At 41.9% G+C, this 14,043-nt stretch overlaps 1 protein-coding gene and 1 long non-coding RNA gene across 2 annotated transcripts; one reads left to right on the top strand and one right to left on the bottom strand.

Moving 5' to 3' along the window:
• Positions 1-340: 340 nt before the first annotated feature.
• On the top strand, positions 341-4,173 carry LOC136443776 (cholinesterase 2-like). The gene is made up of 6 exons (XM_066441176.1): positions 341-475; positions 796-902; positions 1,413-1,577; positions 2,369-2,579; positions 3,339-4,009; positions 4,167-4,173. Exons 1-6 carry the CDS (start codon positions 341-343, stop codon positions 4,171-4,173), a joined length of 1,296 nt encoding a protein of 431 aa, XP_066297273.1.
• A 2,643-nt stretch (positions 4,174-6,816) lies between these two features.
• Positions 6,817-12,217, bottom strand: LOC136436261 (uncharacterized). The gene is made up of 4 exons (XR_010756025.1): positions 11,816-12,217; positions 11,234-11,377; positions 10,859-10,973; positions 6,817-9,746 (listed from the first exon to the last, which is right to left on the bottom strand). It is a non-coding gene; the product is annotated as an uncharacterized lncRNA (long non-coding RNA).
• Between the last annotated feature and the right edge of the window lie 1,826 nt (positions 12,218-14,043).

Raw genomic sequence — 14,043 nt, 5'->3', positions numbered from 1 at the left:
GATTTGACCATGTAAAAAGGAAACATAGGGTTGATTCATTTTCATATTATTTTATTTGAACTTATCACAATGTGAATGGAGTGGGGGGCGTGGCAGGTGAATAATTACCTTTACAGCCTCAAATATAATATCAACAAAAAAGGTCAGCAATGTCTATCTGCGTAATACAACTCATTACAGATGGCGTCAATAGCTAGACTTCACCCACCCACTCCACTCATAAAGTCCTATTACTAGTGTACTAACAGCAATAGCTGTGACATACAATGTAATTCTGAAGGAAATGGCACATGTGAATATGATATTGCCCTATCTACCTAGGACAACAACGACACCAATAATGATGTTTCAACTTCTGGCTGCACTCTGTGTGGTGTCAGGAGTGTTCCACCTCCCGGAGGGGGTGGCAGCCGCTGATGTAACTGCTCCGGCTGGGCGAGTTTCCGGACTGGAGCTGGACGTGCTCGGGTCAAAGGTTAGAATATCGAATCAATCAATCAGCCAAGCAAGCAATCGATCCACCATTCAAGCAATTAAACAATCCAGCAATCAATCTGTATTCAAAATCAAAGCTTCTAGACAAGTCAGAAACTGACATGCTTGAAGTACGTAACAAAATGACGACAACAATATAAAACATTAACATATACATTCATCTAACACAATTACAATACACAGATATATACAAGATTAGGGTTTTATAAATTTCGTAAAAGGAAAAGCACTTTTCAATAATGATAATACAAGATTACGTGTTTTGTATACTTGTAACTGTTATACATAAATGGTTTACAGGTGAACGAGTTTCTGGGAATCCCGTTTGCCAAGCCACCAGTCGGAAACCGGCGGTTCAAACATGCAGAGGCCTTACCACCGTGGGACGGGATATACAACGCAACAAGGTGCATTCTTTCATTCATTCATCCATTCATTCAATTGGTTGTTCAGTAACGAGCCACGTTTAAAATATGGGTTAAAATGAATGCATCATCAATTAATCAAAGGAACTTGCGACATATAGAGTTTGATTATGCAGAAATTGCTGTTACACCATTACTGAATTGTTTATGACAAAATGCGCGGTGTGTGAAAACTGCTTTCTCAATCAAAGCATGTCTAGTACACAAGGTACAGAATCCAGAAATTCTCCTGCAGTACCAAGGCTACATACCAGGGGCCCAAACTTGCCCTTAACCATCATTTTCACAAGACCTACCCACATATCAAATACCATCACATCACCAGCCGGTCTTAAGTTACGCTGACCACAAATATCCTAAAAAAAGAAACTGTCAAGCAAACACGCAAGCAAACAAACAAACATGCAAAAAACCAATACCTCCATTTTTAATGGAGGTAATAGAATCTCTTGCCGACGTTTTCATAATGTCCAGTGCTCTTAAATCCAACAGAAAACCCCACGCATGTGTACAACAGGTGAACGAAGACGAATACTCCCTGTGGGCGCTGAACACCATGACTAGCGAGGACTGCCTGTTCCTGAGCGTGTGGCAGCCGTCTCCTGCCCCCACCGGAGCCGCCGTCATGGTCTGGATCTACGGAGGGTCGTTTCAGAGGTGGGTGTAGATTGTTAGTAACCTGGGTGCTGACAGCCACTCGAGAGAGATTAGGGCAAGTCTACATGGTTTCAATCAGTTCTGTTGCAGTCGGGCTTTCCTGGCCCTCCTCTTGGCCTCAGCGGCAGCTATCCTCTCAGGACATAGCTTCGGCTAGTACATTAACCTGGGTACCGTCCTCAATAATTTACCGCTGGTTAGTATCTTTTCGTTTGACCAAAACATTGCAGTCATGGTCTGGATATATGGGCGGTCGTTTTAGACGTAGTGTGTAGAGTTTTCCCTTTACAACAAGAGAATGCCGTTTTGTTTTGGCGTGTCTGTCTGTCTGTCTGTCTGTCTATCTCTCTGTGTCTTGATTTCTGTCTCCCTGTGTATCTATCTCTTCACCTCTTTGTCTCTTAATGTCTGCCTGTTTATCTCTCTCTATGTCTGTCTCTGCCTGCCTGTCTGTCTGTCTGCCTGTCTCTGTTTCTCTGTCTATCTGTTTGTTTCTATGTCTGTCTGTCTGTCTCTCTCTCTCTGTCTATCTGACTGTCTCTCTCCCTCTGTTTCTCTGCCAGTCTGTCTCAATCTATCTGTCTTCCTGTCTGTCTCTCTATCCCTGTTTCTCTGTCAGTCTATCTGTCTGTCTGTCTCTCTCTCTCTCTCTCTGTCCGTCTGTCTGTCGGCCTGTCTGACTGTCTGTCAGACTTACTGTCTGCGTCTGTCTTTGTGCATGTGTGTGTCTTTCGCAATGCGACGCTAATTGTAAACTACACTTGTTTAATATTCCCAATCGTTTTGTTCAGGGGAGCGATCACAGCTCCTACATACGACGGGCGTTACCTCGCGGCCACGGAAGGCGTGATCGTGGTGGGGGTGAACTACCGGGTCAGCACGCTAGGCTTCCTGTACGCGGGGACGGACGACGCGCCCGGGAACGTCGGGCTCACGGACCAGGTCCTGGCGCTCAAGTGGGTGAAGAACAACATCGCCGCGTTTGGAGGAGACCCAGCAAAGGTATCCTTATCATATCCATTGTTTAATAGATATCTTTATCTAGATATAATCTATCTATCTATCTATATCTCTCTCTATATACACATATATATATATATATATATATATATAGAGAGAGAGAGAGAGAGAGAGAGAGAGAGAGAGAGAGAGAGACAGACAGACAGGTAGACAGACAGACAGACAGATATAGATATAGATATAGATATGGATGTAGATGTAGATGTAGATGTAGATGTAGATGAAGATGAAGATGAAGATGAAGATGAAGATGAAGATGTAGATGTAGATGTAGATGTAGATGTAGATGAAGATGAAGATGAAGATGAAGATGAAGATGTAGATGTAGATGTAGATGTAGAGGTAGATGAAGATGTAGATGTAAATGTAGATATAGATGTAGATGCAGACGTAGATGCACTGATGTAGATGTAGATGTAAATGTAGATGTACATGTAGCTATAGGTATGGACGTGCATCTGCCTTCCATTTGCACCTCTAACTCCAAGCGTTGATAAATTTAAAATCTACCCCTCTTGTACTTGGTGACAATGAGTTCCATTCTACAATTGTATAGACTGAAAAACGATTTTTCAATGATCCCACTCCTTGACAGATAACTCTCAGTGATATTTCTAAAAGTGTCTGTTTCCTGTCTTTTTGTTTTTTAGCTTTAGATCTTTTTCTTAGGTCCAGCATTATTTATCGTTTGGGGCATTAGATGCGTAGTTTGGTAATTTTTCCTCTGTATCTTTTCAAAAGGTGACTCTCTTCGGAGAAAGTTCCGGTGGAAGCTGCGTTGCTTTTCACCTGCTTTCCCCGGGTAGTAGGGACCTCTTTAACCGAGCAATACTTCAGAGCGGGACGGCTCTTATAACCTGGGGACGAGATACCAAGGGCGCTGCGTACGAGAAGACCCTGACGATCGCTAAGGCTGTGGGTTGTCCAACCGACCAGGGTAAAGCTAAGATGTTAGAATGTTTCCGAGGCAAAAAAGGGCAAGAGCTTGTTAGTAGTTCAACCTTGGAATACACAAGTTTCTATCCTACAGAAGACGGTACTGTTATCCCAGAAAGCCCTTTCGCTTCTTATGAGAAGGGAGCGTTCAAGAAAGCAGATATTCTCCTCGGATCCAACGAAAACGAAGGCACTTATTTCCTCGAGAGCTTCGCGGCACCCGGGTTTAGCGCAGACACGGAGAGCCTCATCACTAAACAGCAGTATCTCGAAGGGATCCCGTACATGGTGGCTGAGATAAACGAGTTCGCGGTGGACGCTGCGGCCTTCCAGTACACCGACTGGCATAACCTGAACAAGGCGAGCATGTACCGCGACGCCATCGACTCTCTGTACACCGACTTCTACTTCGTCTGTCCCGACGTCATGACCGGGCGAGGCCACGTGAGGGAAGGGGCAATGGCCTACATGTACAGGTTTGTTTATCTATTTGTTTATTTATCTATTTATTCATTTATTCATTTGTTTTTGTTGATGAAGGTTAGACATCCAGGTAATAAGATACGCCCAAAATAGTTGCTCATTGACAAGCAACTTGACAGAATTTTGAACATTTTTCGAAACTTTATCCAGTTGCTAGAGTAACTATTTTTGGCGTCTTTGTTTGTTTGTTTCTTTGTTTCTTTCTTTTTTTGTTTGAATTGACCATACAAGATGGAGAAGACAGATAAACAGCTAGCTGCCCATTGGTTAGTGACGCTCCCTGTAGACTAAGAGGTTGGGAGTTCAAAGTCTGACTGTGGCGCTCACCCAACATACACGCTACTGGACAGGGTTACACTCATTAGGACCTCTGTTTATCATACGTCTCGGAAATTGGTAGGGGAACTTCCCCGGTACAAAAACTGTAAGTACTGTACACGGCTAGTCCATGGGCCAAGCAGAGGGACAAGTGCTATATATCATGGATCTTTTGTATCTGTAGTAGCTAAAGTTAATCATAAGCCATGATAAGCAACTTCCAGGAGCAGCTTTCCTACTATAATCACGTGACCAAATGACGTCAGTAAATGAACCTCACTTTTTGGAACTTAATTCAGAGGACCGGGACAAAATATCAAACATCAATAGTTTTCGGTAAAAATCGGTTTTTAGGCAGAAGATACCACCGGAATCGCAAAATAGTATGTTTTTGGTTGATATTTTGCATCTATAAGAAATTATGAGTCTTTCTAAGACCGTTGTTTTGGGTAATTTTGTGCAAAATTTTGTCTTCCTGTCACGACCAGTGGAACAATGGCTTTTTGGTAAACTAAAACTGCATCGAAATCAAATAAAGCCAGTACCAGTTACTCCAGGCAAAGAAAGACAATTTTAGTTTTTTTTCCCACGTATACGATTTAATAGAAAGTGGAACCAACTGCCGGGCCAAATTGTACAGGCACGATCATTAGAAGCTTTCCTTTAATCCCCTGTCACACTTGTACTTGTACAAGCCGTATAAGTTGCGTGTTAACATGTTTTTAGTTTTGATTAAGTTTGCAGCCGAAGAAGTTATTTCTTTAGTTTAATAACTAGATTGCTCAACAGTGGGTCAAAGTAGTAAACAACTTTCTCCCCAAATTTATCGACAATCTAGTAAGAGAACAGAGAGTGTGCGGGTCTATCAAAGATTGTTTCAAAGATGTTGGAAGAAAATCACTTCAGCGGCTCGTTCTCATCTGTGATCAAAAAGCCTGAAAACTGCCTCAGGTCTAGATGTTGGCGATGTTTTTATCAGCAGCCAAATCTAATTATCAAAAATGAATTACAACTCAATCTGTTTGAAGCTTCCGACTGATAATAATATTATCAATAGGTTGCAGAGTATGAGCATTCTTTCATCCAAGAACTTTTAAGGTATTTCTTGTTGAATTGGGCTGTATCGTAGTCAAAAGGTATGTAGCCTGGTCCCAGTCTCCAGGGAGAAAGCATCAATTCCCTCAAAATGTGAGAAAGTAACTATATATACACACCTTGTATCAAACTGTTTGATTGCAAGTTACGAAACGGAGGAATGCAAAGTGTACTATGGATTTATAGTATTTTGTCATTGATTATGCAAATTAGATATTAATTTTTGTAATTGATATCTATCGATATTTATCTGTCTCAGTTACATATGTCATGTGTTTGAGAGTCCTATAATATGATGCAACTAATTTATAAACTGTCCGCATTAATTATGCAAATCAGATATAGATTTGCATAATTGGCATATGATTGTGTAAATCATCACTTAAGCTATCTACACACCTAAGATTATGACGATCCGTCAGCCCATTCTTGCGTTATTCTCTTTCAAATTTCGAAACAAAATCAGCTCCTGCAGTCTCAAAAAAGCCGCTAGGGGGTCCAAATGTACAGGACCTATTTTCCCCAAAAAATGATCTATCCACCACTAAGAAATCATGACCATAGCATTTTCAGAACACGAGATTTGAAAAGCGAAAGTTCCCCTGCAGTACCATTGAAAGTCGCTAGGGGGCCCAAAATCCAATCATTTCAAGGTCTCACACAGACCTACAAAATATGAAGACATTCTTGAGTTATCGTCACGTGGACTTTCACATTCCTGTGCAATTCCTAGAATTCTTGCAAACTGCACACAATGTATACCAATTTGGCTCGCCCCTGAGGCGTCGCCAAATAGCGTGAATGCAGCGGGCACCGCTTCACATTGGATGAAGGGATCGTCCATTTAACATGGGGGTAAGGGTCTGGGAAGGGAGGAACCATCAAGTTCATATGGGGTTGAGTGTCTTGAAAGGGAGGGTCGATCCATTTTACGTCAGGTTTATTTGACCTTGAAAGTATACAAAATATACACTCTTCGGCCGAAGCGGTTTTCTAGAGCATGGGTTGCGTGTCTTGAAAGGGAGGGACGATCCATTTCACTAGGGGCTAACGATCTAGAAAAAGGAGAAGGGAGGGAACATCCAGTTTACATGGGGCTGGAAAAAAGAGGCACTACCATTACCAAAGTGGGGGTGAGTTTCTGGGGAAGTAAAGGGACCATCCATTTCCGGGGGGTTAAGGGTTTGAAAAGGAAGAGAGGGAACATCCATTTTACATGGACTTAAGAGAACGGGAGAGGGATCATGCATTTCTAGGTCAGGGTCAGCAGACTCAGGTCAGTGAGGATGTGGGGAGGAGGAACATCCATTTGATGCAAATTTGTGGGTGGGGAGGGAGAAAGCATCAATTTTCCTGACAATCTAATGTGAAATACAAACTACACACCTGGTTTCAAACTGTTTATTTGATAACAGTTCTTCACAAAACGGACGAATGCAAAGTGTACAATGTGTTAAAAAAGGTACAAATAGCACTAAACCTATTGATTACAAGGCTAACAATACCTTTTTGCAAAGAAAGTATAACAACAAAGGACATGCTTATCTTATAAACACACTCCCTGTTGTAAACATTCATTGAGTATGGCAGCGGGTCATTAGTCTCCAAGCAAAAGTTCGGCTCCGGCTGCTTTATGACGCGGTTTTAGGCGTTGCTATTGGACTTTCTTTTTTGTCCCGTTTACTTGTACTTCATGTTGCCAAGGCGAACCTCTGCTTGGAGAATAGTGGCTCGTGACTCAGCTAAAAATGCTGAGCATTGAAAAAAAATTGTAAAAATGCCAAATATTAACTAAGCTAGAAAAATCTAAGCTAAAAATGATGACAGATGCTAACTAGTTAACTAGAAATACTAACTACATGTAATGCTAACTAAATCAACATCTGTCATTAAGTGTGACAGTGTCCCATTACTCTCCAGGCAAAAGTTCGGCTCTGGCTGTTTTTTGACGCGGTTTTAAGCGTCTCTATCGGACTTTTTTTGTGTCCCGTTTTCTTATGTTGCCAGGCTGAACCTCTGCTTGGAGAATAGTGGCTCGTGACTAAGCTAAATAAAAAGCTAAGCTAAAGATGCTAACTAAGTTTAAAATGCAGTAAATGCTGATAAGTCAATACATGGTACAGAGGAAACTTTTTGGATTGTTTTTGAAAGTTGTTTTGCGGCTTAAGGCTAAGGCATCTGTCAGATAGTGTTTGGATTAGTGTGTTGAGTCTGTGTGTGCGCGCGTTAGTTTGTCAGTTTGTGTGTAGTGTGTGCATGTGTGTGTTCCAACATCAGCCTTCGCCAAAATTCAATAGGACTTAGAGGGCTACAAACTACTGTACCTCTGTACCATACACGGATATCATCAACATCCACTAAATTTTGAAAAATGCAGAAAAGGAAAAAGTTACAAAAATCAGAAAATCAAAAATTGAACTTGACCCTACCTAACACATTATAAGCTTAACTTAAGGCCCCTTAACTACATATATCTCTAATGCTAGGGAGTAGGGTCACATTTCTAAGCCAACCAGGCTGTTTGAAAACAAAGAATGAAAAATGCCGGCATTATTATGTATCTTCTTGATAGGCGCCTTATCAAGAATATACATAATTTAAAGGAGTACTTTAAAAAAGTTTGTGTGTTTTGCTTTGGAATTGTGACCCTAGCCTAACATAACATAACATAACATAACATAATACATGGTATAGATCGTAAACACACTGTATGACAGTGGCTCATTATTCTCCAAGCAAAAGATTGGCTCCGGCTGTTTTTTGACGCGGTTTTAGGCGTCTCTAGCGGACTTCCTTTTTTTGTCCCATTTACTTCATGTTGCCAAGCCGAACCTCTGCTTGGAGAATAGTGGTTCATGACTCAGCTAAAAATGCTGAGCGTTGAAAAAAGAAGATAGAATTGCCAAATATTAACTAACTAAACTAATTAAATGCTAAGCTAGAAATGCTCACCAAGATAAAAAAAAGCTAAGCATTTTTAGCTTAGCTATTTTTTTATCTTAGTGAGCATTTTTAGGTAACTTAACTAATCTTAGCATTTCTAGCTAACTTAACTAAAATGGAAAACTATATTAGCTTAAAATGCTAACTAATGCTAACTATTAGCTTAGCTTACCGTATACTTAGTATACATGATTGTTGTAAAAGTGTACACTTTGCATTCTAGAAGAGGTCATTAACAAAGACCTCATATACAGACCGCTGGGGCGTAGCAGGAAGTTAAGATTTGTGATTGTCATTTCAGTTCTAGGCTCAACCTAGAAATGTACAAAATCCCCTGTCTACCTGAAACATCATCAGCGGAGAAAATCATGATCTCTTGTTGGATGGTAAGGTGTTGAGCACATTTTGATTACACCCTGAGTAATTGCTAGTGGAGGGTTAGGACATTTAAAAGCAATAGCTACTTCTACACACAGGGCTTCAGCCTATCTCTGTGGTACACAAACCCGATGCCATGGCAGATTCAGTATCTGTAACAATGCCGATAGCCGGAATTGCTCTCGGAGTGACTGCAAAATTCAGTGTTTCAGAAAACAGGGATTTCCCTGGTTCTGTTAGCTCATAACTGCTCAGGCTCTCCAACCACCTGCCTTCCTTTCTGGCCCTGTGTCATTGTCTTGGGTCGGGACTCCAAGATATGACACAAGGCAAATTATGTCGTGGTCTAGGTTCCCGACGGCCCACTTACCACCACATAAACAGAAAGGACAACAGATGGTAGAAGATTCGAAGCAGTCATAAGCTAACAGAACCAGGAAAATCGCCGTTCTCTGAAACACTGAACTTCACAACCACTCCGTTAACAATCTCAGCCATCGACACAGCTACAGAAACTAAACCAATCACACACCGAGATTGTACACCACAGAAACAGTCTGAAGTCCTGCATGCAAAAGTAGTCACCACTCACAAAATGCCCCAACACCCTACCAACAACATCACTCAGGATGTCAACAAAACACGTCAAGTACTCTACCACCAACCAAGAGATTGTGACTTGCCCTGCCAACAACGCCTCGGGTATACAGAGGGAATCGTACGTTCAGTTAAAGCTATGAATGCAACATCACAAATGATTGACTTCCCATCACGCCAATGATAAGTCAGTCTCAGCCCAATTCTGTGGAAACATTTTGCACTTCGAACTGTTTCCCTTGAAGACGATGCAAACACTTAACAATTCCAGGTCCTCTGGCAGCGGGTACACATGAGCACTGGTCTTTCTGGATGTCACCATGGAGATGGCATACTTGGCGTTGGATGACGACCTCTCTGCAAAGTACTTAGAGATGTCTACTTCGAAGCTTCTTTTAGCTGTAACAAGAAAGTCAAACACACAAAGGCATTAGAACAAAACAGCCACCAAACATCTCGCTTTGTTCAACTCCAAACGCTACGAAGACACTAGGATGCTTTCTGTTCTGCCAGGAGTGGAAATGGGGACCGAAGTCATGCAGAAGTTGAAAGATATCTAAAACTCAGGTCAAACTGTTGGCAATCAGGACTTGACCAGTCAAAATTGGTGGAACTGGCTTGGGTAAACTCAGTTCAAAGATGGTGTCACTGGCCTGAACAAAAAAGTTATAGCCTCCACCAGGCCCTCTTACGGGCGTATGAATCGTAGAATTCGGCAGCAAAAGGAATACTGGTAATTAGCCCGTAGAGTCAGTCCACAGTGAAGATCACATTTCGCCCGTTTAGGGCTTGTGATATGTCAGGTAGGTTCTTTGATGTCCAGTAATTACTATCTAATAGGTGCCAAGTAGCTGAATGATCCTCTTATTGCTCTGCGAGCAGACCGTGACAGAACAGACAAACCCAGGACATGTAACAGGAAGTGCCTTGTCAATCACTAAAGTTTGTTTGTTCATCAAAAGAACGCTATCAACACATTGGGTTGGCAACAGAAAAATAAAAATTTCATTGGGATATGTACAATAGTCATACCTTGAAGAACTTGTTACAAAGTTTGCTATCCTTTGCTTTATATTGACAAGATCTGTCAAGGCAGAATTCGGGCTGTAACTTTTCAAAATGGCACCCAAACCACATGGCGAGACCGTGATCAGCGATAGACAATGTTTCTGCTATTAACTGTAGTTTAACAAGATTTTTTATACGTTTTTGGTGAGTTTTAAAGGGCCAGAAAATCACTTAGAATAGTTAGTCTGCTCAGAGTAACTGAAAAAGCTGCAGTCTGCTGGTCGCACCCTAATTGATTTATGGCCTAATGATCTCAACCCCAAAGCTACTGTCTTTGTTCAGAAAATGACCAGATCAATTTTATTGCCTTTCTTCTTACCAACATATGACAGACTAACGGAGCCTGCAAGTGAAACCCTGGCGTAGTTAGTCTGGTAGAGACTAAAAAAGTTATGTCACGGTCATCGACTCAAGTTGGAGTAAGTTGTACAGATTCTACTCACAGTATCGTGTTAATCCAGTCAACAGTCTCCTCATCTTCTGCAATTTGTTTAACTTCTGCAGCAGGGCCACTCACTCACTCAATCTCACTCACTCAGGTGTACACTTAGACATCAGCTGCAACAAACACAAAAGGCTCAACGGCTGTCCAATGGTACTGGGAATGTGACATATGATAAAGACTTGACACCTCTGACAAAATTTGTGCATGACCAAAAATTCAAATACAAGATGTAACTGTGGACCATGCCAGTGCCAATGCACAAACCATGTGTATGCCAAATTACAGATCCATTTTCATAATGAATCCTATCACCATTAACTAATGCTAAGCAGAGCCTGCTGTCAAACAATTATACAGCACAGATAATGCTCACCTTGTCAAATGTGGTACACCCATTCTCTTGAAGACTCCTGGGCTAAGTGATGCCCTGGATGTTGTCACAAAGAACCTTTAGTGTTGCTGCCCAGGTTCTTGCACGGTCCAGACATATAAGTCAATGGATGCCTCCTCACCATTGCTGCAGCAGACACAAAAGACAATGGCGAGTGAGAATGTGACAGTTATAATACTGGACACTTCTGATAAAAAGATAAAAGTGCATGTAATCACCACATGTACCAACCAACCAACAAATAAGTTCCAACCATGTAAGTGCGATACTCTTTTTTCTTTCTGCAAAGCATTGGTGAGACAAATGGATCATAATTTCCTACGAAAAAAGACAGTTGAACAATGACGGTTGAACAAAGACGGTTGAACAAAGACAGTTGAACAGACATCTTAATGATCTTTACAGTTGAAAATTTGAATTTTGTTGGCAATCACCGAACCTTTTTAAATATTTTTTTATGAATTTTACCAACACAGCTGCAATGAGACGCTAACGAACACAGCTTAGACACTTTAAAGCACTGAGCCTGCGGTCTCAAAAATATACAGCAAAGTTTAAACTTACTGTCGGATGTCATGGCCGCGCTGGAAGACCCGCCATAAAGGCAATCTACAACTTGAAGATGTGGGACTGACCCCGTTCATCCATGGCCGAGTAGCCACGGCTGGAAGGACCGCAAGCCATGGACGAATTGTTACGGAGAGGCGAGGGGCCAGTCCCGAGGCGGACTGCGCTATCATCGCCCGGTGGGCAGCACTGGACGGTTTCGAGAGGAAGAGACATTGCAGCCGTTTCCAAGCTTAGCTGGCCGCGAACTAAACTCTACAGTTGGGAAACATGCATTTGAAAAGTACCCAGGCTTGTGATTGGTGTGGCAAGTTGGCTTGTGATTGGTTGAAAAAATGCACTTTTTGTATCTCCCTATTGGTTGTCTTTGGTGATGTCTTTCACTCGGATTGGTCACCTGTCTAATGAAATTAAAGCTCACTTAAATGAGGCTTTTACCCGATTGGTCATCTGCGCTACAAGAGGGCTTGCATGGGGCCCTTGGGGGTAGTGATGACAAATTACGCAAAATTTTCACCGCCGATTACGAATTACGTTAGATTCTCAGAGCCGATTACGAATTACGTTGAATCATGAGGCTTTCCAACGGACTGTAACACTTATTGACGCAGAGCTATCTAATTCTGCATGCGTCAAAACAACTAATTGATGACGATGACTCTGTTTATAACCACACAAAACGGTATAAGTAATGATAAGTAGCCTTGATGACGGCAGGAAATGTCGAATGGTAGGGTAGTACGAGGGGCAAAATATTGCTGACGGTATGACCACGTTGAGCGCCGAAGACATTTCCCTTGGGAAAATGTTTACATCTTGACCCTCTAAAACGCCATTTCCTTGATTTTGAGTGCCAAATTTTGCTGGTAGACTAAAGCTATGTTTGATGACATTTCTATGTGTGAAAATAATACGCAAGGGTTTCATGCGCCACGCCCTCCCGTCCGACATTTAGTCGGAGGCGCGGCGATTATTGTTGAGTCCAGGGGAATACTTCTCCGGGAAAACTGTGAAATCTTGACCTGCTCAAACGCCTTTTCCTGCATTTTGAAGGGAAAATTTTGGGCTCCAAGTAAAAAAAAAGTACACAAGGGTTTAAGCTAGATTTTGTTTTCCCTTCCGATTTATTTTTCAACGGAGGTGTAACAATCCGAGGTCGGTCCGAGGGCGTGCGCCCCGAGAAAAAAGTGAAATCTTTACCCTCTGAAACGCTATTTCATGCATTTTGAGGGATAAATTTGGCTTGCAGACTAAGCTATGTTTTATGGCATCCCTATGATTGAAAAATACACGATGGTTTCAACTTGATATTTCGGGGCGACGCCCTCAGAACATTTTTGCCCCGCAGATGCGACAATTTTAGATTGGTCCGTGGATCCAGGGGCATATTTCACGGGGAAATGTAGACATCTTCGCCCTCTGAAACGCCATTTCCTGCATTTTGAGGGGCAATTCTGTCGGGAGACTTTGCTGGAAATTAGCCTACGCTTTACTAGTAATTCATAGATTAGGTTGCAGAAAGGTACGTAGAACGAAAGTGACCAATTACACGTTACGGCTGATGTACCGATTACGAATTTGTTGGTTTTGGGCGCGCGGCTGCCTACGGATTACGGAGACTAAAAATGCCTGATTACGGCTTACGAAAAGGGCATGCAGGCCCTCCTACAACACACAAATACAACCTGAGATTGATAACAATGGACCAGCTAAAACTGAAAAGTTTTTTCACAAAAATCCAAGGATATTATTAACTAGAGTTCCATGAACACATTAGACATAATCACGGCTTATTATGGATAGGAATTAGTATTTATATGCTTATCACATCCTGCAAATTTGATCATGCACCATACCATTTGGAAGTTATGATGGGGCAAATGAGTCCAGTCTAGATAGGGTTAAGAATCATTTGATGGTACAGGGGTTTTTAACAGCTTAAAGACGAAGCTCCTTTCCATTAATAGATATCGAGAACCCTTTCTTCCACCGATATCCGACATCTATTAATGAAAATGAACTACAAGAGAGTGACTCCTTCAGACTTCTTGGCCTTATCTTTTCCAAGGCCCTGTCTTGGAGAAGCTACATATAGTCCATCGCCAAATCCGCAGCAATGAAAGTTGGTTCGCTTCTCAGAGCCTGACACTATCTTACTCCCGAGAGCATACTTTACCTGTAGAATACACCATTCGTCCCTGCATGGAATACTGTTCACATCTCTG

Source organism: Branchiostoma lanceolatum, chromosome 1, assembly GCF_035083965.1.
Source record: "Branchiostoma lanceolatum isolate klBraLanc5 chromosome 1, klBraLanc5.hap2, whole genome shotgun sequence".
Classification (NCBI taxonomy): domain Eukaryota; kingdom Metazoa; phylum Chordata; class Leptocardii; order Amphioxiformes; family Branchiostomatidae; genus Branchiostoma; species Branchiostoma lanceolatum.
This window is presented reverse-complemented; position numbering and strand designations above follow the sequence as displayed.

Excerpts from the sequence above, each read along its gene's own strand:
- LOC136443776 (XM_066441176.1), top strand. The coding sequence starts at position 341 with ATGATGTTTCAACTTCTGGCTGCACTCTGTGTGGTGTCAGGAGTGTTC. Across the intron at positions 903-1,412 it reads GGGATATACAACGCAACAAG|AAAACCCCACGCATGTGTAC; the intron begins GTGCATTCTTTC and ends TAAATCCAACAG. Across the intron at positions 2,580-3,338 it reads TTGGAGGAGACCCAGCAAAG|GTGACTCTCTTCGGAGAAAG; the intron begins GTATCCTTATCA and ends TCTTTTCAAAAG.